This window comes from Crocodylus siamensis, chromosome 8 (genome assembly GCF_052110815.1).
Source record: "Crocodylus siamensis isolate JL-2025a chromosome 8, ASM5211081v1, whole genome shotgun sequence".
NCBI lineage: Eukaryota > Metazoa > Chordata > Crocodylia > Crocodylidae > Crocodylus > Crocodylus siamensis.
Window position 1 is genome coordinate 51636708 of NC_143402.1, and position 27546 is coordinate 51664253.

General features: G+C 58.3%; 1 protein-coding gene across 9 annotated transcripts; it reads right to left on the minus strand.

Annotated features, from left to right (window-relative positions):
- Positions 1-131: 131 nt before the first annotated feature.
- Positions 132-26253, minus strand: PLXNA3 (plexin A3). 9 transcript variants are annotated; one of them, XM_090060680.1, is made up of 32 exons: positions 25677-26253; positions 22673-23963; positions 22011-22193; positions 20838-20966; positions 20558-20658; positions 19953-20118; positions 19499-19655; positions 19082-19181; positions 18617-18848; positions 17798-18004; positions 17483-17579; positions 16780-16991; positions 16255-16400; positions 15820-15940; positions 15608-15744; positions 15168-15353; positions 14994-15087; positions 13900-14139; positions 13541-13684; positions 12899-13133; positions 12558-12700; positions 12094-12350; positions 11465-11531; positions 10954-11100; positions 10471-10630; positions 9841-9944; positions 9616-9715; positions 9062-9273; positions 8350-8519; positions 7372-7584; positions 6652-6802; positions 132-6253 (listed from the first exon to the last, which is right to left on the minus strand). In XM_090060680.1, exons 2-32 carry the CDS (start codon positions 23939-23941, stop codon positions 6158-6160), a joined length of 5976 nt encoding a protein of 1991 aa, XP_089916806.1. In that variant the 5' UTR covers positions 23942-23963; positions 25677-26253; the 3' UTR covers positions 132-6157. The 9 variants fall into 9 exon arrangements, 8 of the variants coding, with proteins under 8 accessions (XP_089916806.1, XP_089916813.1, XP_089916809.1 ...); XM_090060687.1 differs by lacking the exon at positions 25677-26253 and having other exon boundaries at positions 8350-8405; positions 9176-9273; positions 22673-24134; XM_090060683.1 differs by lacking the exon at positions 25677-26253 and having other exon boundaries at positions 9176-9273; positions 22673-24134.
- Between the last annotated feature and the right edge of the window lie 1293 nt (positions 26254-27546).

The window sequence follows — 27546 nt, forward strand, 5'->3', positions numbered from 1 at the left end:
GCTTGTTCATGGGGGCAGCATGCCACCCACTGTCCTACCACAACTGGGAGAAAACCCAGGTGTCTGGGATCCTAACTAACAACTAGGAGAGGCCCCTCCACTGCTCTCATCCTCTCAGCCCCCATTCCCCTCCCAGAGTCAGAGAGAGCCCAGGTGTCTAGATCCCACCCCAAGAAGTTTGGGTCTGCTGCAGGCAGTGGAAACCTATTTGGCCCACCCCATCCCATACCCCATCCCATCTCTACAGCACTGGGAGATGCTCCCAAACATCTCTGACCATGATCTTGCCCAGCCCAGAGTGGTTTGTTCATATGAGGCATCCAACTGATAGTCCCCTACATACCGTACTAAATATATGGGTTCAAATAAGGAGCTGGATTTTGTGCTGAGATTATGGCTGTAAATCATTTTTGGGCCACCACACACCATGCCTTTATGCTACCGGGGGAGACTCCCGGACATCTCTGACCAGAGTCTTGCCCTGCCCGAAATGCAGTTTTGCCACACCAAGCTGCCACTTGGCAGCCCCGCATGCCCACTGTACTAAACACAATGGCTCAAATAAGGAACTGTTTTTTGGGCTGGGATTACAGATGGAAATCCTTATTGGACTACCCCACACCATGTCTCTGTACCACTGGTGGACTCTCCTGGACATCCCTGACCAGAGTCTTACCAGGCCCAAAGTGTGGTTTGGCTCTGCCAGGCTGCCAACTGATAGCCCTGCCAGCCACTGTAGTAAATATAGGGACCAGAATAAGGAACCGGCTTTTGAGCTGGGATTATGGCTGGAAGTCCTTCTTGGGCAGCCCCACTACATGACTCTGTACAACTGGGGGACTATCCCAGACATCTCTGACCAGAGTCTTGCCTCGCTGCACCACACCATGTCTCCATGGCACTGGGGGACTTCCCCAGACATCCCTAATCAGAGTCTAGCCCAGCCCAGAGTGTGGTTTGTACGTGTCAGGCTGCCAATTTATAGCCCTCCAGCCACTGTACTACATTTATGGGCTCGAATAAGGAACTGGGTTTTGGACTGAGATTATGATTGGAAGTCCATTTGGAGCCAACTCACACCATGCCTGTGTGGCACTGGGGACTCTCAAATATTCCTGTGTGGCAGCTGCAGGTTTATGTGAAAAGCTAGTGAAAAATCCCTAGAGGCATCTATACATATGCTCTGGGGTTGGGGGCAGGGCAGGGAGTGGCAGGGAACTTTTAATTAGAATGGCTCTGCAAACTGCCCCAATTAAAATGTCCGGATGGCATTTTACGTGTATTCAGCTTCCCACATTTCAAAATGGTAGTGGGGGCATTTTAACTAAAGCTTATTCGATGAGCTTGCTCCCCTGCTGCCATTTTAAAATGCGGAGACTGTGAATACACGTGACTGGAAGGCTGCTGGAGCACGCTAATTAGCAGACAATCAGTTAATTGAGTCTGCTCTGACACATGCTGCTAAATACCATATGTGGGAGCAGGGGTCTGTCACATGTATAGGTGCCCTATATATGCAGTCATATTCATAGATTTCATAGATTATAGAGTTAGAAGGGACGCAATGGATCGTCGTGTCCGACCCCCTGGCCCTGGCAGGAAAGAGGACCAAGGTCAGATGACCCCAGCCAGGTGTCCATCCAGCCTCCTCTTGAAGACCTCCAAGTTAAGTAATAGTATCACCTCTCTTGGAAGCCCATTCCAGACTTTTGCCACCCTTACTGTAAAAAGTTTCTTCCTAATGTCTAACCTGAATCTACGCTCCACTAGTTTGCACCCATTCTTCCTAGTTACTTCCTGGGGCGCTCTGGTAAACAGTGGATCCCCAATACCCTGTTGTCCTCCCTTGATAAACTTATAGGCAGTTACAAGGTCACCCCTCAGCCATCTTTTGTAAAGGCTGAAGAGATCCAGATCTCTTAACCTCTCCTTGTAGGGTCTTTCATGGAGACCACTAATCATGCAAGTGGCCCTCCTCTGAACCCTCTCCAGATCCTCTGTGTCCCTCTTGAAGTGCGACGTCCAAAACTGGACACTACTCCAACTGCAGTCTGGCCAATGCGGCATAGAGTGGGGAGCATCACCTTCCTCGATCTGTTGGTCATGCATCTGCTAATACATGACAAGGTGCGATTGGCCTTGTTATTGGCCTAGTTACACTGCTGGCTCATGTTCATCTTGGAGTCAACTATGACTCAAAGATCTCTCTCCGCTTCTGAGCTGCTGAGGAGGTCATCGCCCAACCTATAGGGGTGCTGCGGATTCCTCCTTGCTAGGTGGAGTACCTTACATTTATCTTTGTTGACTTGCATCCTGTTTCGTTCTGCCCATTGATCCAACATATCCAGATTGGCCTGTATCTGCTCCCTGCCCTCCGGTGTGTTAACTTTGCCCCATAACTTGGTATCATCTGCAAACTTGGAGAGGGTGCTCCCCACACATTTGTCTAAATCACTGATGAAGATATTAAATAACACCAGTCCAAGGACTGAACCCTGTGAGACCCCACTGCCCACCTTCTTCCAGGCCCCCCTGCTTCCAGTGGGGAAATATATTTGCATATTTCCTGCTGCCCAGTGCCTGGTGGAACAGCAACAACAGAAATTAAAGTAAAGAGAGGGAGGGGGAAGAGGAGGGAAGGAGTAATTTCATTATTGACTGTGTAGCTGGCCAGTGACTCATCCTTTCCTGAGTTCTCTTCCAATCCCAGTGCTCTGGGGAAGGGATGGGAAAACTGCATAAAAGGCAGCTTTGTTTGAATTGCCCTGCTTTCTGCCTTGGTGTCAGTTGAGTGAGGGGACACCTTAACACACACACACACTGTCACCCAGCCATGTCACGAATTTTGCCTGTCAGCAGCTAGTGGTGCAGGCCCCAGAACCCCTGCACCCATCTCCTTAACAGCTGGCAGGCTTCATGGCTGCAGCGGGGCCTAGCAGGCCTGCAGTTTTCTCCCCCCTGTGTCCCAAGACAGACACAGTCCCACAAGCACCCATGTCACAAATTTTGCTTGTCAGCAGCTTGAGGTGCAGTTTCCCCTAAGCCTCTGCATCTATCTCCTTGAAAGCTGGCAGGCTTTGTGGCTTCTACAGGGGCTAGTGTGCCTCCAGCTTTAACCCTGCTGCGCCTTAACACACAGTGTCACCCATGTCATGAGTTTTGCTTGTCTGCAGCTTGAGGTGCAGTTTCCTCCAAACCCCTGCACTCATCTCCTTGAAACTTGACAGGCTTTGTTGCCTCAGCAGGGGCTAGCAAGCCTGCAGTTTTGACCCTGCTGTGGCTTAACACATATACGTGACATGAGTTTTTTGCTTTCATGACTTCGAGGTGCAGTTTCCCTGAAATCCCTGCCCCTATCTCCTTGAAACTTAGCAGGCTTCATGTCCTCAGAAGGGGCAAGTTTCATCCAAATCAGGACAGAAATGACAAAATTATAGGCTGTTTTATCCTTCCCCATTATAGCCTATGGGCAAAATGTTGAAACAGCAAAACTGTTTCAGTGAAACAAAATGTAACAGCAGTTTCAAATCAAAATTAAATTTGAAACAAAACGCTGTTCTGTTGAAATGGAACGGTGCCATTTCACACAGCCCTAGACTAAATAGCACATGGGGATGGAGAGTAAATTGGAGCCAGGCACGGCCAAAATGTGCTTTGAGCCTGGTAGGACTCTGGTCAGGGATGTCCAGGAGAATCCGCCAGTGCCACAAAGGCATGGTGTGAGATGGTCCAAACAGGATTTCCAGCCATAATCCCAAACCAAAAGCCAATTCCATATTCAGGTCAATATACTTAGTACAATGGGCATGGCAGGGCTATCAGTTGGTAGCCTGGTACAGCCAACATGTGCTTTGGGCCAGGCAAGACTATGGCCAGAGATCTCCAGGAGAGCCCCCTTGAGTCGATGAAGTATGGTGTGGGGTGGTCCAAACAGGATTTCCATCTGTAATCCCAACCTAGAAGTCAATTCCTTATTTGGGCCCATATACTTAGTACAGTGGCTGGGGGCTGTCAGTTGCCAGCCTGGCATGCACAAACCAGGCAAGACTCTGGTCAGAGATATCTGGGAGAGTCCCCCAGTGGTACAGAGACATGGTGTGGGGTGGCCGACAAAGGATTTTGACTCATAATCCCAGCCCCAAACCAGTTCCTTATTTGAGCCCATATACCTAGTACAGTGGGCTTGGTGGGGGGTGGACTGTCAGTTGACAGCCTGGCATAGTCAAACTGCAGTTTCGGCTGAGCAAGATCCAGATCAGAGATGTTTGGGAAAGTCCCCTGATGCCACAGCAGCATGATGTAGAGTGGCGCAAAAAGGATTTCCAGCCATAATCCCACCCCAAATGTCAGTTTTTTCTTCGGGTCCATATATTTAGTACAGTGGCTGGGGGTGTTCTCAGTTGGTAGCGTGGCAGTGCCAAACTATGCTTTGGGCTGGGCAACACTGTTCAGAGATGTTCAGGAGACTCCCCCAGTAGCACAGAGTTATGTTGTAGGGTGGCCATTTCTAGCCATAATCCCAGCGCAAAAAAACACTTCCTTATTCAAAACCACATACTGAGAACAGAGGGCATAGGAGAGCTGTCCATTGCCAGCCTGGCACAAAGAAACTGTGCATTGGAGCCAGGCAAGATTCTGGTCAGGAATATGTAGGGGAGTCACCTGGTGTTACAGAGTCATGATCTAGGGTGGTCTAAAATGGATTTCCAAAGTATTTTGCCCCATAATCCCATCCTAATCTGATCTTCATTTAGGGCTCTGTACTTGATGCAGGACATTATTTTTCATATTAAGTACTAAATATGCATCACTGATGACATTCTCCCTTTACTGGGAATAAGGAACTGGGAACCAGGAATAAGGAACCCATTTCAGTCTCGTCAGCCATCTCCACTTCCCCAAGAGCACTAAATTTTCTCACCCCCAGGGAAAACAGGTGTCAGAGCTCCCATTATATCCTCCCACCCTTTCAGAGAACTCAGGTTGCAGGGCTCCCAGGCCTCCCACCCCTTCTGAACTCAGGGGTGGGTTCTGGGAACCTGGTTGCCTAAGGGGATGCAGGGGTCCAGCCTTCCAGTCCCCCTACTCTGCACTCACCCCTGCTAGACCCAAGAGAGAACCCAGGCATCCCACCCCGCTAATATCCATGCCTAGAGACAGGACAAGGATAGCGCACAGCCCACCTGCATTTCCAAAGGTTGGGGAAGAAAAAGAACCCAGGAATCTCCCCAACCCAACCCCCAGGCCCAGCTGGAACCCACCCTTGGATGGTGTGAGGGAGGGGGGCAGGTCTGGGGAGCCCAGACACCTAGGTCCCCTCCTCGGAGGGCAGCAAAGGCAACAGTAGCATGTCTCTTTTTATCCTTTTTAATTAGCAAAAGAAACAGGGGAAAAAAAAAACCCTAAAAAATTAATTATAAAAACAAGACCCAAGAGCAGGTGAGGGGTGGGGTGGAGTGGACAGATTTATACACAGATATGGGGAGTGGGTGGAGTGGGGGGACCAAACATTTAACATCAAAGTCTCTTTTTTCCCCCCCTGGTTTCACCAAAAAAGAATCCATAAAAAATAATTAAAACCCTCCTTGAAACCCCAAGCTTCAGAGGCAATAAATTAATCATAACTGAAGACAAAAACACAACAGAAATCACTGTCTTAGTCATCCTCATTAAGGCACCATGCCCCGGGGGGTGGGGGCTGGGTTGGGGGGGCTCAGCTGACATGGGGGGGCGATGGCTGGGGGGGAACATATTTTGGATGGAGAGGCTTTTGGGGGAAGCCCATGGCATGGGGGGACCCCCCTAGTCCTCATCTCCCCCTTTGTTATTGCTTCCAGCTGGGCCATTGTGGGGGGCCTCTGGAAGGACCCCACCATCCCCAGGACATCAAGTTAGGTGGCAGGGGGGTCAGAGGTCACATTTAGGGTCCAAGGACAGGCTCAGAGGTTGTCATTTTGCCCCCTCCCCTTCCCCCCCGTCTCACACACACACACACACACACACAAAAGGTCACGGTGTGAGGGGTCAGGTTTCAGAGGTCACCATGTAGCCACTGTAGTGGTGGGGGAAGGGGTCAGAGGTCATGCCCACAATGACGGGGGGGGGAAGAAGGAGAATATCTGTCCATCTGTCCTGTCTACATGTCTGTGTGCCCTGCTCAGCTGTGGCTGTGGACAAGGGTGATGGCCTGCTCCAGCCGTGGCCCCAGCTTGTGCCTCCGGCAGTAGGCATCCCGCTCCAGGGCTGTCAGGATCTGTGGAGGTCAGAGAGCAGAGGTCAAGGGTCACCGCTCCTGAAAGGAGGGAATGAAGGGTGTTGGCACCTGCCCCGCCCCCAGCTCAGGGGTTGGCACGAGTGCTTGGGCAGGCCGAGGGACCCACAAGGGGTGCTAGGGTGCTCCTGGGGCCTACATCTCTGCACAGGAGCACCCCATGTGATAGGAGAGCCCCAGCACTCAGCCTCACCTGGTTGCCATGGGCAGTGAGGCCAAGCATGGAATTGGTGCAAGTACCAGGGCAGGCCATAGGGGCCCCCACTTCCTCACCCCATGTAACAGCACAGACTGCTAGGCCAGCCTGGTGGTTGCCATAGGTGACAGGGCCTGCCCTGGAGTTGGTACAAGGGCCAAGAGGGGGTCAAGGAACCCCTCACCTCCTCACGGTAGCGCTCCACGTAGTGAAAGAGCTCGCCCAGGGCCGCCAATGTGTTGAACTCGCCGGCATGGAGTCGTGACTGCTCTACTAGGTAGGCATCCATGTCCTGGTCACTGATGGCTGTCATCTTGGCAATGTCCCGGTAGTACCTGCCCCAGGCAAGGGTTCAGGGGGGCAGGAAGGGGAAACCAGCCTCCCTTGAGACACCCCCAAGCAACTGAGTTTCCCCCCCCAACTGGGGCCCCCAACCCTGCAGCAGAGGTTGGGGGTCCAGTCTCCCCATAGCCAATACCTCCAGGCCCCTCACTACTCCCCAGTCCCCCAGCCCCTTGAAATCCTCTGCCCAGGCTTATGGGGGGGTACAGTTCTGTGAGCCCCATCTCCCAACCCCCTCTGAGGTATTGGGGATATAGCCCCATGACCCCCAGGGTTTTAGAGTACCATGTGCAGACACAGCCCTGTGCCCATTTCCTACTCCCCCAACCAGGTTTGTAGGGGTACAGCCCTGTGCCCCTCCATCACCCAGCCCCAGGACTTTGGAGATGCATGCAGGGGTTTGGGAGGTATGTTTTGAGGCTGCATTTTGGGGCTGCTGCCTTTAAATCCCTGGGAGAGAGGCACATGCTGGGTTTTGAAGGGACATTTGGGGTTTTGGGGGCATGCACTGGATTCTGAGGGCACACGCTGGATTCCGGGGCACCCCAGGCTGGCCTCTCACCGCTCCACCCAGGCACGGTAGGCAGGCAGATCCTTGGCATAGAGCAGCTTGGTGGAGGGTGAGTCCTTGCCCAGGCGTTGGGCAGAGGTGGAACAGGAATCCATGAAGGTCTGGGCCACGACCGAGAGGCAAGCATCTGTGATAGGTGTCTTGTGCACATCGAACACGAACTGTGGGTTCTTGATCACATTCACCCAGAACCGCAGCGGCAGGCTGCAAGTAGGGAGGTCAGGAGGACCAGAACCCACTTAAACTATAGGGGAGCCCCTAGACACCCCAGAATCCATGGTGGGGACTCAAAAGCTGGTTCAATGTGACCAATGGGGTCTGGACCACATGTACGCAAATGGGGGGGGGGGGAAAATAAGAGGTCTTAGGGGGCAGCACGCTCAGTCATTCAGAGAAACCCCCACAGGACTCCTATAATACAAGAAACCCTCACACACAGGGGCCCAACACCCCAATAAAGCTGAGGATCTTCAAAGGTTGCAGGAGAGCATACTGCTGGCTCTGGGGCTGGGGTGGGTCCTGGTGAGGGAGAATGCGGTCAGAGTCTGAAGATGCAGGAGGGGCCAAGCCAAGGATATTCTGAGAGAAAGGGGGGTGGTTCAAGGGGTATCTTGAGGGGGGGGCTGTGGCTGGTTTGGGGGGCCCGCTCCAGTTGCTCTTTCAGGTGTGGCACATTGGGATAAGCAATTCTGTGCTGAGTGTTTGGAGGGGATGGGGTAGTGCACAGGGCTGTGACCAGCTTGTGGGGGGAGGCGGGTAGGGAGCTGAAGCTGGCACGAGGGGTGCAGGAGGCTGTAGCCAGCTTTGGGGAATGCTGTGGATGGTTTTGGGGGTGCTGAGGAGCTGTAGCCAGCTCTGCAAGGCACTGCAGCTGGTTTGGAAGTGGAGGAGGCTGTTGCTAACTCTAGGAGGGCCATGGCTGGTTTGAGGGATGCAGGGGGGGCTGTGACCAATTCTGGGGGCCCTCACCAGTTGCTCTTCCAGGTGTGGCATACATCAGGGTCGGTGATGCCATGCCGGTCAGCCTGGTCATCCAGGAAGTCAAACATGAACTTGATGGCGAGGGGCAAGGCGCTGCCACGATGGGCTGTGCTCAGCACCGTCTCAAACAGATCATCCACAAACTTCTGCAATGTTCCCTGCACCGAGACCCACCCCCAAGCATCTCAGCCTGGTGCTTACCCCTCAGACACACACCTGCCTCCACAGCCCCCCCTCCAGCCTCCCCAAAAGTCCATCTGCAACCACAGCCTCCCCATTATGCTAGGACTAAGGTTGATATGGGAGGGGGCATGGTGGGTTTGGGGGTGCTGTGATGGATCTTGGGAGCTGGGCCGGGCCTGGGGGGTGTTAGGTGGCAGTGGGGGATTTGGGGGTGGAGTAATAGGGGTACAACAGGATGGGTTTGGAGGTGCAGATACAGTGGGACATTTGGGGAGCCACAAGCTGGGATTAGGGGTGCATGGGGCTGTGGGGGAGTTTCAGTCCCAGGCTGGGTTAAGGGGTTGCTGTGAGGAGCCATGAGATATGGGAGGCTGGGCTCTGTGGATACAGGGGAGATTGGGGTGTTGAGAAGGCTTCAGGGTGCAATGAACAGGTTGAGGATCCAAGGCTAAGTATGGGGGAGCTGTAGGGCTTCAGGGCTGAGTATGGAGGCGTTGTGAGGCCCTGGGGGCCCTACCTTGGTGGCGAGGAGCCGGGTGAGGTAGATCTCGGAGACCATCTTGCTACCACGCTCAGGCCCTCCCCCACCAGCATCACCACCACCCCCCACTAGGGGGTCGTGACTCCGCACCAGGTGCCACAGGCGGGTCCCAGCCTCACGCTCAGGTGTCAGGATAGGGGCCCGCAAGCGCAGGCTGTCAGGGCTGCCCGACGTCCGCAGCAGCATCTCTGCAGGGGAGGGGGGAGAGCTGTCATTGCAAGGGGGCAAGATCCCTTCCTCTAGAGCCTTACCCCCAAATGCCCCCAACCCTCCCAGACGCTATGGGCCCCCCCAAATCTCAGAGAATCCCCCACCCCATGCCCCCCAGCCCCACTTCTCACCCACACAAAGGAGAGACCCCAGGTGTCCGGGCTTCCACCCCCACTGCTCTGACCCCCCAGCCCCCTCCCTCTCCCAGAGAACCCAGACATCTGGGTTCCACCCCCGCTGCAGACCATAGCCCCACCCAAACTCCACAGCCTGGGCATGAGAGAGGCCCTGGATTTCAAGGTGTAGGGAGAGATCCTCACCATATCGGCTGATGGAGCGGCTGACAGAGCCCCCGGCCCCGGCAAGGTTGACAGCAGAGGCCTGGCGGGGAACCAGGGCCACTGTTGACCCATCTGTCACCTGGGGGGGCGGGCACAGGGACAGGGGTGAGGGAGGCAGGGGACCCAGGCATCCAAGCTCCCAGCCTCCCTGCTCTCACCTCCCAGTCCCCCCTGGAGGGGGAAGGGGAGAGGGGTGGAAGTCACCTGGTAGTGCGCCAGGGTGTTGATGCGCTTCCAGTCACCCTCAACCCGGCTTGTGGAGTCTTCATCCTGCAGCAGGATCCGACCTGAACCCTCCTGGCACCACTCTGCAGGGGAGGTGGGTGTAGGGGTGAGACTTCCCACTCCCTACCCAGGAGTCCAGGAATCTGGGCTCCTAGCACCGCCCCCCATGCTGCTCCAACTCACCAGACCTCACTCCCATCCTAGAGCTATGAACCCAGGTGTCCAGGACCCTAGTGCCAATCCCCGCACCATTCCCAACACACATATTCTAACTATCCAGCTAGGAGGTAACCCAGGTGGTCCAGGCTCCCACCACCCCCTCCCCCATATTCTCTAGTTGGCAGGGAACCTGGGTGTCTGGGCTTCTATGCCGTATTTCCCCAGCTAAGAGAGAACCCAGGCTCCAAAAATGCCCCCCACCCACCCAAATTTAACCCCATAGTTGGGAGAGAACCCAAGCATCTGAGCTCACAACCAGCACCCTCCCCTCACTGGAGAGGGAACCCAGGTGTCCAAGCTCCCAGGTACCCCCCACCCCTGCCCACACTGAGGGGGAACCCAGACACTCAGCTGCCTCCCACCAGCAGGGACCCAGGCATCAGGGCACACCAAGCTCAAGGTCATTGGCACGAGGTCGCTGGGACATGGGGGCACCCCGGTGCAGAGCATCCAGCAGCTTCTCCTTGGCCTGTGTCACTGTGTCACAGTTCAGCACTTTGACAGGCAGTGCAGCACCTCCAGGGGGATCAGGGCAGATACAAAGCAGCGTCTGGGGCAGACAGGGGGTAGGATGCATGGGGGTGGACCTCTGGGGACAGAGACACTCCCCTCTTGGAGAACACAGGCACCTGGGCTACCCACACCTTAGTCCCCCTCCCCGGCTAGAGAACCCAGGCATCCAAGAAACCCAGTCTACCCTCTCCCCTCACAGGAATCCCTGCTCTAAACCCCCTCCTGTCCCTCAGGTGGGTTGAGGACCCAAGTGTCTGGGCCCCCACCTCCTCTGATCTCACCCCCCAGAGAACCCATGTATCTGGGCTTCCAGCCCTCCATGCTGGGGTTACAACCCAGGCAGTTGTGGGGGGTGGGTACCAGGGTCTTGTAGTTAATCTGCTGGCGGATCAGCTTGTCCTCACTGAGTGAGTAGCGTGCCTCCCCCGTCACTGCATCCAGTGGCCCTTTCTCCACCTGCTGCTTGATGGCACAAAAGAGCAGGTACAGTGGCTCCCCTGCAGTCTCCTGTTAGCATGGGGGGAGGGTATCAGCCACTGGGGACCCAGGTGTCCAGGACATTCAGGAACCCCGGCATCTGGACATGAGCCCCAAGAAGAACACCCCCCCCCCGGTTCCCTAGGGAACCCAGGTGTCTGGACAGCCCCCTGTAAACCCAGGCATCCAGGTACAGCCCCAACCTGCCCAGGAGTCCACGAAGCAGCCCCTCCCATGCCGTCTCCTGGAAAATAAGCACCTTCATCCTTGACAAGGGAACCCTGGCATCTGGCTTCCCACAGTCCCCCAACCCCTGCTGTTCCCTGTGAGAGGAACCCAGGCAACCCCCTGTCCCTAGACCAGAGTACCCAGCCGTCCAGTTTGCCCCCACAACCTTGAGGAAGCGATGCAGCAGGAAGGTGAACCAGTTTGTTAGCATCTTCTCAGCCACTGACTCTGTCCTGTAGGGTGGGGGCAGGAGGAACTACATTATCAGAGGAACACAGGATTCCAGGTTGGGAGGAAGGGGAGGAGAGCACCTGGGCAAAGCCAGGAGAGAGGATGGGGTCTTGGAAAAGATCAAGGGGGCAGGGAGTAAAAGAACCCAGGTGTCCAGGGAACCCTGCTGAAATGAGGGGCAGGGGCTGGGGGCAAATATGGGGGGGGCTGGTCCCCTGGGGGTGATAGGCAGCAGCATTTGGGGTGGGGGGGCAGGGCTAGAGTGCATCTGGGTATACATTGAGGGTACTGTGGTGCACTGGAGGGTTTAAAGGTGGTCTGGGGCATATATGCCCCTCAGTATCTCACTGGAGCAGCAGGTCAAGGACAGGCATAGTGCTGGGTTTGGGAGGCTATAGGGGAATAGAGGATAACCAGCCCCCCCCCCCCCCCAATCTCTCACCAGCACAGCAGCAGCTCAGGGTGGGTGCAGTGCTAGGTTTGGGGGTATACTGGGGGGCTTTAGGGGAGTTTGGGGGTGAATCTGAGGGTACATGGCAGTACCCACACCCCCCTGGATCTCACCGGCGCAGCAGTAGCTTGGGGTGGGCACGGTGCTGCAGGTCTTTGGCAATGAGGTCGGCCAGCAGCTGGCGCAGGACAGCGGTGGCATAGTCGAGCCGCCCCTGCAGCGCCACCAGCAGCAGGGAGGCCACGAGGCCACGGTCACGCATGGCAAAGCCACGCTGTGCCTCCAATGTGTGAACGAAGCCCAGCAGGAAGGGCCGCACCAGCAGCAGCTGTCCGAAGGCCCGCAGCCCCCGCGACGCCCCTGGCACTGCCTGTAACCATGGGGGTAGGGTTGGGGGGGAATCCAAGAGTGAAAGGAAGGGAAACCACGAAGAGAGGGTGAGAGAAAAGGGCCTGGGGGTGGGGACCCAGGCATCCAGGGGAGGCAGTGCTGAGACCTGGAGGGAACCCAGGCATCTGGGAGCAGGGAGACCTGGTTGGGGGGGACCCAGGTGTCCAGGCTGATGCCAGGCACTCACATAGGGATCGCGCAGCAGTGGCGGCTCCTCAGCACCAGGGAAGAGCACGCGCAGGGCATAGTCACGGTAGCCACGGAATGGGATCTTCACCCCATCGAGGTGGTTAGTCAGCTCATGAATGTCAGTCTGCAGCTCCGCAAAGGCTGCACAGCCACAGAGGCAGGGGTGTCAGCATGTGGCCCAGCACCACCACCTGCCAAGGGCCCACAGTGCTCCTCACTCCCAACCAACTGTCCCCCCACAGTGGCCCCCACAGTGTCCTTCATTCCTGACCCATAAACCCCATCATTATCCTGTGATGCCCCTCACTCCCAATTCACAGCCTCCACTTGGGCACACACCCTCCTTGCACTCAAGTGCCACACGGGATTCCAGATTATCCATCTGCAGCTGCAGCCGCTTGAGGGTGCGGTCAGCATCACGTGTCTTGCGCTTGTAGGCCACCAGAACACCAATGATGGCAAGGAGCAGCAGTGACCCCCCGGCCCCAAGCCCCACCAGTGCTCCTAGCGGCAGCATTGCCTCAGGGTAGATGTGCAATGTCCCTGGCGAGAAGGACAGGCCCCCCACCAGGATCTGCAACATGTAAGTTGGAGTTAGGGTTGGAGCTACGGTTAGGTGCCCCCTTACCCCTAAATCCCAACCCACAAAACCCTGTGGTACCCCTCACTCCCAACTCACTTCTTCAAGAAGAAGGAACAGGACTGGGGGGTCAGAGCAGCAAGGGAAGTGAAAGTAGCACCCCAAAGCCCCTGCTAGGCCTCCCCCAAGAATCCCCAAACCAGGAAGTGGAGAGGAGGGGAAGAGTCAGGAAGAGCAGCCCTCCCCCCCCAATCCCCACCCAGCCAGGCCCTGCAAGGGTGGGGGTCTGCAATATGGGGGACCCCCAATGTCCTCCTGCTCTTCCCTGTTGCCCCAGCAGCCCTAGGATGGACCTCCCCCCACCCAGCCCAGGCCTCCCCCCTCGTCCTCCCACCCCACACCATGACAGGCTGCTCCCCGGTCTGGTGGGGAGAGTCACACAGCAGCTGTGTCTCAGACACAGTGAGAGCACATGGCTCCCCCCCGATCAGCACTGTGTAGTTCAGGCGCGCGCCTGCTCCAGCCGCTGGGATCAAGTTCCTGCCCTGGGGAGGGAATGGGAATGGGAATGAGCCTGGTGCCCCTCAGCCCTGACTTGAACCCCCCCCACAGCACCCTTCACTCCAAACCTACAGCCCCCACTCACTCCCAATCTGAGGCCCCCAGCTCATGGTGCCCCTCATTCCCAAACTCACAGCTCCACTCATCACCCCACTGTGCCCTTTACTCCTGACCCATGGCACCCCTTCCACCCCCGAACCTTGAGGACGACGTGGGCACCAGGCTGCACCTCGAGGACACCGCTGGGGCCAAACGGCTCTATGCTGGGGTCAGGGAAGTAGGTGAAGACCGAGTGATTGAGACTCCGGGCAGCCTGGACATGGTCAAGCACGAAACCAAACTCCTCGGGCTGCACCCCGCCTGGCGGCAGCCCCTGGCTCCCCAACGCCAGCCCTGGCGCCTGGCACAGCATCACCGAGTCGTTCAGCACCTGGCAGCTCTGCCAGCCGGCGGAGGGGAGGGGAGGGGGGAGGAGGGGCAGAGGTCAGCAGGAGAAGCTCAGAGAGGGAAAGGGGGGGGGGGGCACCAGCAGCTCTGGGTGGGGACAGGAGCAGGTGGGAGCAGCAGTGGGGTCAGAGATCAGCAAGGTATTACGGGTCAGTAGTCAGCTTTGGGGGATCAACTCTAAGAGGAATCAAATATATCAGCTCTGGGGACAGCAAGGTCAGCTCAGGGTCAGAGGCCAGCTCTAGGAAAGGCAGAGGTCAGCTTTAGGGGTCACCTTGAAGAGCGGGGGAATCAACAATCAGCTGTGGAGATGACAAGGGTGAGCTCAGGGTCAGAGGCTAGGTCTGGGGGTGGTAGGGATCAGCTCATGGCCAGAGTCCCTCTCTGGGGATGGCAGAAGTCAGAGGTCAGCAGTGGATCAAGGGTCAGTGGTCAACTCCAAGGGATCGACTCAAGGGGGAGCAGAGGGCTCAGGATCAGGGGATGGCAGATGTCAGCTCTAAGAAGGCAGGGATCAAAGATCAGCTTTAGGGAGTCATCTCTAGGGGGTCAAAGGTAAGCTGTGGGGCTGGCAGGAATCAGCTCCAGGTCAGAGATTGACGCTGGGAAAGGAAGGGATCACCTGTGTGTCAGAGGTCAGCAGGGGATCAAGGATCAGCTCTAGAGATGGCAGGGGGCAAGGATTAGAGGGGATCAGCTTTAGCTCAGGGGTCAGAACCCAGCTCTAGGGGGATTCACTGGGCCATGGGTTTGGTGGCTCCTGGTGGAGTGGGGGGTGGGGGGGGGAAAATCAGGGGCCCCTTCCAGCATCCCCCACAATGCCCTTCACCCTACCCAGGCACTTACATTGAGGGTCTCGATGCCCCTGTACACAGCACGGATTCGGGGCTCCTGGATACTGCCCAGGCGGGTGCCATGCACCATGAGCTGTGTGCTGCCACTGTGGAGGTGGGGGCAGTGTTAGGGGGGGTCCGTGGGAAGCTAGGAGTGCTGGAGGGGTCCAGGAGAGGGTGTCCTTACTTGGCAATGCTCCAGAGAGGGTCAACAGCAGCGATGGCTGGGTCGGGCACATAGCGGTAGCTCAGAGCTGCCGTGCTGTTGCGGGTGGCCCCCAGCGCCGCGCGATCCATGCGCATGCCCAGGGTGGCTAAGCCAGGCCCCAGTGCTGAGGATGGTGTCAGGCAGACCAGCTCCTTAGGGCCACGCCTGCAGGGGGAAAAGGGGATCATGAGACAGGATTGGGAGTAAAGGGGCACTGCAGGGCTGAGGGTGGGGCAGGGAGCAAGGGGCACCATCGAGGCAGGGTGGGGGCTGAGAGACAGGGACACCCCAGGACAATGGGAGGTGCTATAGGTCAGGAGCAAGGGGCACTGTGGGATTGGAGGGGGCTGGAGACTGGGAGTGAAAAGCCTGAGGAGGATGAGGGTAAGGAGCAAGGGCACTGCCCCCGCAACCAATACCTGATGAGAGTGCAGGGTGCCCCCCACAGGACAACAGAGATGTTGCTGCCAGCATCCAGGTGGGTGCCAGTGACTGTCAGATGGGTTCCCCCTGACACTGGCCCCACTGTGGGTCTCAGGCCCAGCAACACTGGAGTCTGAGGGGCAGGGAGACCATCAGCAGGAGGTAGGAGCCTCCCTACAGCTCCCAAGTCCCACCCCCCCCAGGTTACCACAAAGGCGAAGGGGGTAGGGCCACGGGCGCGGAACTCGGCGCTGCAGTCACCCACGCAAACCTCCACCGGACCAGGTGGGGGGTCAGGCACCAGCGACTCTTCCATCTCACACACTACCCTGGTGGGGCAGGGACAGGAGTCAGCACCCCCTAAATTGCTGCATGGAGGAGCCCCTCACTCCTGACCTGCAGCCCCCTATAGCCCCACGGTGCCCCTCACTCCTGACACATAGCTTCTCTGCAGCCCTGTGGCACCCCTCACTCCAAGCCTGACAATGCCCTTCATTCCCAATCCACAGCCCCCACTCATGGTGCCCCTCAGTCCTACCCTGCAGCCTCACTATGACCTCATGGTACCCCTAATGTCCAATCCAGAGCCCCGCCACATTATAGCCCCACAGTGCCCCTTGATCTGGAACCATAGCCCCCGCACCTCTCAGCTGGAATGTAGAGCTCAGGCAGGGGGTTGCAGTAGACCCCGGCCACACGCACAGCGACCTCATATGGCTGCAGCCCCAGATTCTCCCCCCACAGCGTCACCCGCGTGCCCCCTTCCTTGGGGCCCTGCAATGGCTCCGCCTGGGGGAGGCAGGGGTTACAGGAGGTGGGGATCAGTCCCATTTTCTTCCCTGCCCCCGTGACCCTCCCCCACCACGTACAACCCCAACTGCCCCTGTTTGCACCTCCCAGGGGGCAAAGCCAGAGACCAGAATTCTCAGCCTGGATGCCTGGGTTCCCTGTGCAGGGAATGGGGGTTGTGGGGTGGCGTAAGGGGAGCTGGGAATTAATATTGGGGTTCTCTAGCAGAGAAGTGGAGTCTGGGAGGATTAGAGAAGAAGGGAATAGGGAGCCCAGACACCTGGGTTCTTTGGGAGGGGAATGCAGACTACAGGTGAGAGTTGGGGTGCTGAGAACCCAGATGCCTGGGCTCCCTGGGCTGGAGGAGTGTCCCTGTTACCTGGGTGAGGCGGGGGTGGGTGCACCGAGTACCCCGGCGCCCTGCAGGCACCCATCCACTGCCACTGCTGCTGATGCCCAGTCGTGGGTGGGGGCAGTGGAGCCGGAGGCCGCAACGCCGCTCAGCCACACACCAGCCACACTCGAGCTGTGGGTCAGAGCGGAGGCAGAGCCCGCAGGAGCCCCGCTGCGCCCTGCACTTGTACAGCACCGCTGCCAGCAGAGGTAAGGGCGGAGATCAGGCATCAGCAGCCCCTGACCTCCCACATCCCTGCCCACGTGCCCCTGACTTACCCCCAGTCTCCCAATACCTCCATGACCTGGAAGTCCCCCCCAACTACCCCTCGTCTCTCTGAATCCCATCTCCCTGACCCCCCCATCCCCCCCAATACTCTCTCCATGTCCCCGACTCACTCCTGGTCCCCCCAAAATTCCCCATGAACCCCCCAGTCTCCCCCCAGTGCCTCTGACACCCCAACCACCGAAAAACCCCTAGGACCCTACTATCCCACCAAAATGACTCTGACCCCTCCAAACCCAGCCCAGCACCTCCATAACCCTTCCCCCCTGACTCACCTCAATCCCCCCAATTCCCCACACATGCCCCTAAACTCCCCAGACTCCCCATGAGTTGGAACTGGGCCTAAGGCTGCATGGTGAGGGAGTCAAGGCACCCCCACAACACCCCAGCCATCCCCCAGTACCTTGGAAGTCAGGGGGCTGGTCAATGGCGAAGTCTCCATCCCAGACCACAGAGAAGTCCAAGGGCATCTCAGCCACGGCATCCCCCTCATACCAGTACTGGGGGGAAAGCCCCAGAAATGGGGTGCAAAGGGTTAAAAGAAAAGAGGATGGTCTCCCTGACAACAGCCTACTTCCCTAGCAACTTCCAATCCTGCCCCCCCTCAGAGCATAACATCCAACCTCCCCAGGCCCTCTAGATGCAGGTAGGGCTGGGAGTGTGGGAGAGAGCTCAGGGTACCCAGGCAGCTGGGGCACTGTTTGTGGGGGGAGGGTACCGAGGCATTCTGGCACTGCAGACTGGAAGAGTTGAAGCGCACAGCAGGGATGCGCTGGCTCCAGCTCTGGCCCGGCAGCCCCACAACACACTCGTAGCCACGCTGTCCCGACTGCGGCTGCGGCAGGTTCTTGGCCCGGAGGCTGATGGGGCGTGGCACCCCTGCTGGGATCAACACCGCTGCCCCTGGCAGCAGCTCTGGGCAGCCCTGGGGGAAAAGGGGGAGTGGGAGTCAGGACCCAGATGTCCAGAAGCCCAACCCACCCCCCGTTCCCATCTAGAGAACCCAGATGACCTGGATGCTCAGCACCCCCTACCCTCCCCACCCTCCAAGCCCAGAGAACCAACCTCCATTCCCAGCCAGATGTGGTTTCTATGGCAACCCTAGCAGTTACCTACAGCTGCTTAATTGGAGCTGGGTACCAGGACTGGAGACTGGGTTGTGGGTGAAGGCCAAAAGAAGAGCCTCTCCCATGGTGCTCCTTGCTCCTGACCCACAGCACCCCCACAGCCCCTCACTGCCAACCAGCATCCACCCTTGTCTCTTGGTTGAGAGAGAGAGGTTGAGCTAGACGGCCCCGTGTTGCCCCCAGGACTCCCTCCTACACAGTGTCTGCTCCCTGTTCTGACCGCAGCCCCCAGAATATCAATTACTGTGACCACAGGCAGCTCCTACAGGCACTGCATTGATCCCCACCCCCCACGATGTTAGAACCTCCAAGTGCTGCAGCCAGCTCTGAGGCAGGGCCTGGGGGGCAGTGCACTGGTTCCTAGGTTGCAGCTGGCTGGGGGGAGGGGGAGATGGGGAGGGGGCTCTCACCTCAGTTGTGTTGACACGGCCCTCAGCAAAGCTGCAGTGAGTGGGGTCAGGGGCACAAGTGTGCCGGTACTTGCACCAGTGGCAGCGGAAGGGGCTGCCCACACAGGCCAGGCACCTGTGGGGGGGCAGGGGGTTAGCCCAGGACCGGCCCCCAGCCCTTGGGCATGCCCCTCCCCTGCTTTCCGCCCCATTGTCCAGTTCCTGGAGGGGAAACAATACTGGCACCAGGGAGCTGGGGGGGGCAGAGAGTGGGGAGGGGAGAATTCAATTAGCTGCCCAGAAGCCCTGACAAGAAGGGGGGGGCGCTGCAGGTCAGACACAAGGGGCACCATAGGTATAAGAGGGACTGCAGGACAGGAATGAGGAGCAGCATGGGGGTGAGGGAGGCTGTGAGTCAGGAGGAAGAAGAAACATGGGGGTGAGGGGTCTGGGGTGGGGGGGCGCCCTGGGACCACTCCTCCTCACCCTGGGAGGCGGCTGCAGTTGTAGAAGATGAACTCAGTGTCGACAAAGTCTTGACCCGTCTCCAGTGACCGCAGCCAGAGGCGCAGGGGCCGGGCCTCCCCTGGGGGTCAAAGATCAGGAGGGATCACAGGGCAAAGGACCACCCCCTTGCCCATACCTTGCACCTGGCCTGGATCCCAGGGCCTGGTTCTTGCTGCTTCTTCTATGACCTTTGCCTTCTGACCTGCCAACCCCCCCTGGTATTTTCCCATTGACCCCTCTATTCCACTCGTGCCCTTTACTCCTCTCTGGGTGCCTCCCTGCCTCACTACGACCTTTGCCCTCTGACCTCCCCATCCCCACCTTGCCCCTTCCACCTTCTCCAAACCCTTATGCCCTCGACAGCCTGGCCATGACCTCCACCCTGTGGATGCTCACCATGGGGGGCAGGGCTGGATGGCAGGTCATGTGGGGCAGGGGCAGAGCAGGTGACCTGCCCGCCCAGGAGCAGCTGGGCTGGGCTCTGCCCCACCCCCACAAAGACGCAGACAATGCCAGGCGACAGGTCAGGAACATTCTCCACTGTCAGGAGCAGCTGGGGAGAATCAGAGGTCAAGGGTCAGAGCTGAAGCAAGATGCAGACATATGGGTATAGGAGATATGGCCACCCCCACCCCTTCCAAGGGAACACAGGCGTCTAGGGCAGGAGCGCACAGCTGTTCAGGGAGCCCAGGTATCTGGGCAGAGGCAGACACCTGTTGAGGGAGCCCACGCATCCAGGATGGGGTTGAACTACACTCCCCCCCCGCTCCCCAAGGGAACCCAGGTGCCTGGGATGGGGACCCAGCCACCCCCCTTTCCAAGGGACCCAGGCAACTAGGACAGGGCTTACCCCTCCTGTGGCCCTGAGGAACCAGGCCTCCAGGCGACTCACCTGTGGGGCAGGGGCGGTGACAGAGACATTGCTAGGCTCAATGCGCAGCCGCACACACTGGGCCAGCACCAGTGCCAGGCGCCCAGGCTCCCCGCCCCGTGGACATGCACTCTCCCGGCCACACCTGGAGGAGCACTGGGGTCAGGGCATCGTCCTGGGGAAGCTTGCAGCCACCCAACAAGACCTTGTTAGTTGTCTCCTCCCCTGGGGGCTTGTTAAGCACCCAGATCTGAGAAAAAGCCCTGGAGGGGGGCAGGCATCTGGAAAAGGGGAGGGAGGTGTTCCCTTGGGGGCTGTAGGCCAGGACTGAGTGGTACCGAAGGACGATGAGGGAACTACAGATTGGGAGTGAGGGGCACCACCAGGGTATATAAGGGGAGCTGTGGGTCAGGACCAAGGGGCTACATGGGGTAATGGGAGGGGGCTGCAGGTTGGGAGTGACAAGCATCACTGAGCTGGGGCTGGTGGGTGGCAATGACAGGAGTGCCAAGAGCCCAGATGTCTGGGTTCCCAGGGGGACAGCAGATTCTGGGGGGGCCTGTGAGGCAGTGGGGGGCTCTTACCTGTGGTGCAGGATGCACCAGGCACAGTGCGGGTCCCCAGAGCCCAGGCAGGTCTCACACGACTGATACCGCTCACACGTCTCCACTGGCAACCGCACAACCTGAGGGGGGCACACCTGAGACCCCCCTCCCTGGGCTCACTGTGCCCCTTACTCCCAACCCACAGCCCCCTCCCCTCAACCCTCCAGTGCCCCTCATTCCTGACCTGCAGCCCCTCCATGCCTCTGTGGTACCTCTCACTCCTGCCCTGCAGCCACCGCCCCCCCCCCCCCCACCACACCTGGCTGCGGCTGAGCAGGTAGAGATGCCGCTGGTCAGGGCTCAGGGTGGCATCCCGCAGCAGTGGCTCCCCAGGGCTGATGGGCACAGACTCGTAGAGATGCACATCCTGGGGTCCATCCACCCGCACCTAGGGGGGAGGGTGTAAGGTGGGGGTCCCCCCACAGAAAGTCAGAGGAGCCCCCTCACCCTGCTCAACACACCAGAGACTGTGAGGATCCAGACTCACAGACCTGAAAATACAGGAGGGGGCTGCATCTGGTTGGGCAGCCCTACCCACTGGGCACTACTGCTGTCCCTCACTCCAAACCCACATAAAGCCCCATTGAGCCCAGGGGACCCAAGGCAGGGGAAGAGGAGGGATAGAGGCAGCCCTCCCCCTCACTCCAGCTAATTGAATCTGCTCCATTCATAAAGGAGCCATGCCCCCTCCCCCCGAGGTTCAGGAGTTCACCCCTCCCCCACTCCAAAGGGATGCCCAGTCTGGGGCAGCTTGAGGCAGGCTTCCCCTGGGATCCCCTCCCCCACAGAGCAGCTGGCAGAGAGGGGGGAGGCTGTGGGTCAGGAATGAGGGGCACTTGCAGGGCCAGAGGGGGGCTGTGGGTCCAGAGTGAGGGACACCAGGGCTCCCCCCCTTCTCGGCCCTGGGGGGCTAGAGGGTTAATTTCTTATTTTTGCCCTGAACTCAGCATTTTCCACCCAAATCCAATGCCCTTTGTTGTCGGTTTCAAAGAGATGGGCTGGAAGGAGCTGAGCAAGGGCTGTGGTAAAAGGGGGGCAGGTCTGAGCTGGCAGTGACCTCCTTTCCCACCTGGTTATAAGGTACCCCTCACTCTCAACCCACAGCCCAGCTTCCTGGCATCCCCCACAATGCCCTGGGGAAAGCACAGAAGCTTGTTTAATAAGACTCAAAGGTTGTTATAATAATGGGTAGCAAAACCAAGATGCCAGAATTCAAATGTACAGCCAGCGTCCTCTGCCCCACCTCCAACCTGGACATGGGCAAGGATGGGGAGGTTTGTGGGTCAGGAGTTAGGGGCACCATTTAAAAATTCAGGAGCAAGGGCACTCCAAACTAATGGGGTCTGCAGATTGGGAGCAAGGGGCATCATGGGGCTATAGGGAGGGCTGTGGGTCAGGAGTGAGGGGGCCAGGGTCGGCGGGGGGGTCTCACCTTTTTGAGGGTGCCGGCACGGGTGCCAAGGAAGACAACAGTGTGGCCACGGTGGGTGTAGGCAGCAACACTGGCCAGGCCCTCACTGCGCTCAGCCAGCAGTGGGCGCCCCTCAATGGGCTGCAGCCCCCCCAGGGGCTGGTTCAGCACCAACCCACAGAAGTTCCCTGTGATCTGGATAGGCTGCAGGAGCAGTTGTGAGGGTCAGGGGAGGTTCCCCACATTGCATTGTAGCCCACCCCCACCACATTGCACAGACTCCCCCCTCCCACCAGGCACCCCCAGTCCCAGGGGTGGAAGGTGAAAGCAGGGGGGGAGGGAGCCCAGATGCCTGGGTTCCTTATTGCAGGAGAAGCTATGGGTGATGAGTGGCAATGACCAGATGCCTGGGTCCCCCTGCCCATCTGGGTTTCCCATTAGCCATGGCCAATGAGTGGAGACACCCAGAGCTGCCTGGGGCCCTAGACACCTGGGTACCCCCATCATTGAACAAACCATGGCTAATGGGTAGAGATGCCCAGACACCCAAGTCTGTCCCATCATGAAATAACCTATAGCCAACGGCTGGAGATGCCCAGATGCCTGTGTCTCTCCATCATGGAATAAGCCATGGCTGATGGCTAGAAATGCCCGAGTCCCAACCCCATGGTGGAGATGCTCACTGTGTTGATGCAGGGCAGCTCCTTGTTGAGCAGCCAGGGCAACGAGAGCCGGCCTTCACCTCGGTAGCAGGCCTGGATGCGCTGGCGGATGCGGGCATTGACCTCATCCAGGGTGAAAAGGCAAAGAAGGCTGCGGCGGGGTGGTGTTGCCCGGTTTTTCTGCCCCTGGGCGAAGGCAGCAAACAGCACATCCTCACCCTCAGCCAGGCCCAGTGCCCGTGCCAGGTGCCGCCCAGCTTTGGCCACACGGGCAGCCTGCACCAACCCATACTCCACACCAGCCTGGGAGCAGCCCAGGGGAAACTCCACATAGGAGTAGAACTCAGCGTCACCAGCGCACAGCCGCACCAGCCGTGATGAGAAGAAGCGCTCGGCCCCAGCAGTGCTGGCCCCCGCAGCAGCAGCGACTGGAGCAGGGTCTCCAGAACCGGGCGGACTACCCTCACTAGGCTGCTGTGGGTCCAGCTGTAGTGTGAGGAAGTAGACAAAGCCCCCCGAGACAAAGGCAGAGACATAGTAGATATCAAAGGCTGGGTGCAAGCTGAGGGTGTCCGAGGGCACCTTGACCTGCGATGATACGAACTCATCCTGGTAAACCAGACTGAACATTTCAGGGCTGCTGGGCTCAGGCACCAGGCGCCGGCTGGACAGCGTGGGGAAGTACTCAGAGCGCCCCTCCACCGCTGTGCCCACAAAAAGGGTGCTGCCACCAGTGCCACTGGGGGCCTCCAGGATGACACCGGCCATGGCGTTGGAGTCGGGGCCGCCGGACAGGTAGTGTTCCTTGCGTCGGTGTGGCTCAGCCAGCAATGCCAGGTCTGAGAGCCGCAGCAGGCGGCACACACCCTGCCACACACTGCCACATGCCAGCAGCCGTCCTGGGCCACCAGGGCCTCCAGTGCTGCCAGCATAGTCCAGCAGCAGCAGCTTGTTGACATTGTCAGCTGGGCGCAGAGGGTGGGTGCAAGGCCGCACAGCTGGTGGAGGGTAGCAGCGTGGATCATCGGGCACCGGCCCCGTAGCATGGCTCCGGGCCAAGGTCAAGTTTGGTGCCAGCTTGAAGACCCGGTTCACAGCGCCAACAAACACCTCGCCTGTATCCCGGTGCACAGCCAGATGGGTCAGTGCCACACCACCAGGCGCAGAGAACAATGAAGATGAGGGAGGGTGGGGAGAGGAATGTGGGGAGGGGAAAGGAGAAGGGGACAGGGACAGGGGCAGGGGCAGCAGGAGCAGAGCAGCCCCCCACAGTAGCAGGGGAGGGGCCATGGTGTGGGGGGGCACAGCAGAGCTGAGGGGAAAAAGGAGGGTTATGGAGTCCCTGTTGGGGGTCCCAGCTCCCCCATGCCAGGCTGGAACCCCCCAGTGCTCCCCCAGCCTACCAGAAAAGCCCTCAGCCTGACCTGTGCCCCAGGTGCTCTCAGACTCCCCAGAAATACTCCCAGCCCCACCCTGGTTCTCTCCCAACCCTCCCCTGACCCAGCCCCCCACAAAAGTCCCCAGACCACCATAAAATCCCCCAGCCCCACCCAGCGCAACCCCTACCCCAGAGCCCCCCCCCCAAAAGCCCCCCAGAAACCCCCACCCACCCCAGGCCCAACCTTCCTCCCAGACCATTTGGACCCTCCATCTAGCTCCCTCCCAGCATCACCAGTATCCCCAAAACACCACTCACCCCTCCCAATCAGCCCCCAAATCTCCTTAACACAGCTGACCTCCCTTAAGTCCCAGAATCAGGGCAAGAAGCCCCAAGAGACGTTGCCCCCCCTCCTTGTCACCTGCTCCCACTCATTATCACCTGGTGAGCTCAGTGTGAAGGCACCAACAACCTCCGCCAGCCTTAGCTGGGAGGAGGAGCTGGATGGGGAAGGAGAAGCAGGGAGATGCCCCAGCTCCACCCCAAGACCTACCCCCACCCACCAGACCTCACCCCTGACACCAGACCCCATAACCCCCCTGCACCCTCCCCAGCCCTCCAACACCCTTAACCAGGCTGACCCAGACCTCCCAGACCTTGCAACAGCCTCCCACTGCCCTCCAACACCCCTCAGACCTCCTACAGAGGCATCAGCCAGACACCAGCCCCCACAGACCCCCTACAATTCTCAGACCCCACTGAGACCTACCCCAAGCCTACTCAGAGTCCACCACCTGCCCCAGGTGTTACCCCATCCACCAGGCCCCACAACCCTCCACACCCCTGTGAGTCCCCCCACACCTCACCCCTGACACCAGCCCCTCAGAGGCCTTACTCACCCCCAGCCTCACCCTGATACTAGACTCCACAGCTCCCCTTAAGACCTAAAGTCCCCCCATCTCACAACCCTTGCCTCCCTAGACTCCTCAGGAGACCCCAGGGGAAGGAAGGCAAAGCTGTTATTTGGGGGGGGCTATGACCAACCTCCCAACCTCCCTCCTCCCATGCCCCCTCATCCCCCAGATGCTACAGATACCCCAGGCCCTGAACCTAAATCCCATCTGCTGTGTCCCCCGCAGCCCCACCCTCCTGAGCCTTTTGTCCAAGTCTCTAGGAAAAGGAAGGGTTAATCCCAACCCCCCCCAAAACAAACATACAGGCAGGCAAGGGGGGGGGAACCTTCTCCCACGGCCCCCCCACCCCCATTTATTTGATTGCAGCCACCTGCTGTCTAGCCCAAGCGAACCCGGCGTCCAGGATCCCCCCAGCCAGGCATGGAGTCGCAGGGCCCAACCCCCGACAGAGAGACCCCTCCCCTCTGCACTGGGGCTGGGCCCCCCGCGCCAGCAAGGCCCCATTACCGCCCCACATCCCCGGCCCTGCCCCACCCTCCCCGGGCCCCAGCCCTCCCCCGGCCCCTAGCCGGTTCCCGCCCCCCCAACTGCTAACTGCCCGTGCCCCAAACGGACGGTGCCCGGCCGCCGCTCCTCTCCGCCCCATGCACGAGTCCCTCCAGCCCCCGGCTGCAAACAACGCCCCCGCCACGCGCGGGGCCCCGGCCCATGCACGAGCGCCCGGCCCTGCTACCTGCTCCTGCTGCTGCTGCTGCTGCTGCTGCTGCTGCCGCCGCCGCCGCCGCCGCCGCCGCCGACGACGACACCGCCGCCCGCTCGGACGCTCGCCGCGTCTGAACCCCCTTAGCCGCCCAGCCCGGCCCTTTAAAAGGGGACCGCACCATCGCGCCTCGGGGGGTGCAATGGGAGTCCCATCAATGGTAGAGCCCCCCAGCTACCTGTCCCCCCGACTGTAGCGACCCTAGGCAGAAGGCGCCGAGGGAGTGGGGATTGGGGCGAGGCTGACTGACCCCACCACCCCATGTCTAAGCTCCGCGTGTTCCCCCCTGGGGGTGGCGGAATGGTTCGTCCCTCCCATTCATCCAAGCCTGGGCTGTGAAGGGACTTGTGCCCGGCGCTGTCACACGTGAGGGGAGGCGTGCAAGATCCCCCCCCTGCTAGTGCAAAGCCCCCGCCTTGCACGTCACCGCTGCATGCTGGGCTCGGCCCTGTGCACACGTGGTGTGAGAGGACAGCATGCATATACAAAGGGGTGGCGCGTATTTACATACGTGTGCAAAGCGCCATGGCGGAGATGTGCAAAGAAGGGGGCACACGAGTGTGCAAGGAGGAGGGGTTTTCTCCCAGCGCTGGGCGGGGAGTGTTGGGGGGGGGGGCGAGGCACACATGGGGACCACCCCCCGCATCAGTACCAGCAGCTGCCGGGCAAATTGCCATGGCAACGGGAGATGGGCGTTATGGCAACGCCCCATGGACCCTGCGGGAGGGAGAACAATGATGGGACCTAGGTGAACCCAGGTGTCCAAACCCCACCCAAGCCGGAGGTGTGTGGGGAGGTCTGTCTGTCTGTCTGCCTGTCCGCCCCTGCTGGTCCAGCGCGTGCGGCGCCAACGCCACCTGGTGGCTGCGAATAGCATCGTCGGGGAGCCCGGACACCTAGGTTCTCTGCCCAGCGGTGGGGGGGCATCCTCGGTCTGATTAGCTATTCATTATAATAATTTATTATTGATGAGCTCATAGATTACTGATAAGGATCTTATCACTCATCAGTAAGATTAACCAGTAATCCCTGAGCTCATCAATAATCAATCAGTAATTCATGAGCTCATGGATTATTGATAAATTCATGGATTCCTGATAATGATTTTATCAGTCATCAATGAGCTTCATCAGCAATCCATAAAATCATCAGTAATAATCCATGAGCTCATGAGGTCAACAATAATCAATGAAATCACAAATTATTGATGAGCTCAGGGATTACTGATGAGTCATCAATACACTTAACCAGTAATCCCTGAACTCATCAATAATTCATAAATTTAATCAGTAATTCATAAACCTCTTGATTATTGATGAGCTCTTGCATAACTGAGAATGAGTTCCAGTCATCAATAAGTTTAACTAGTAATCCACAACTCATCAATAAATCTTGAGCTCATTAATAATCAATTAATTTAACCAATGGCCTCATAGATTACTAATAATGAGGCTATTGGTTAGCAATTATCTTAAGCAGTAATCCATGAGCTCACTGATTAAATTAACTGATTACTGATGAGCTCATGGATACCTGATAATGATGTTATCAGTAATCCATGATTTTAACAGGTAACCAAAGAGTTCATTCATAGTTACTTTATAAGCAATCAGTTACCTTAATTATTGAAAAACTCAGGGATTACTGATTAAACTCATTGATGCCAAAGGAGTTAATTGATTAGTAATAAGATTACTGAGGAAACTGATGGACTATAGATGAGCTGATCATTGATTAAACTCATTGTTGAGCTCATTCTTGATTATTGGTTACCCCACAGTTCAAGCCCACCTCCAGTTTTGGCAGCCTGCCCCCATCAGGGCCTGAGCCCACCTGCACCCCA

Excerpts from the sequence above, each read along its gene's own strand:
- PLXNA3 (XM_090060680.1), bottom strand. The coding sequence starts at position 23,941 with ATGGCCCCTCCCCTGCTACTGTGGGGGGCTGCTCTGCTCCTGCTGCCC. Across the intron at positions 17,580-17,797 it reads TGCAGTGCCAGAATGCCTCG|TACTGGTATGAGGGGGATGC; the intron begins GTACCCTCCCCC and ends CTTTCCCCCCAG. Across the intron at positions 11,101-11,464 it reads TGCTGCATCGCTTCCTCAAG|GAGACTGCAGGGGAGCCACT; the intron begins GTTGTGGGGGCA and ends CCATGCTAACAG.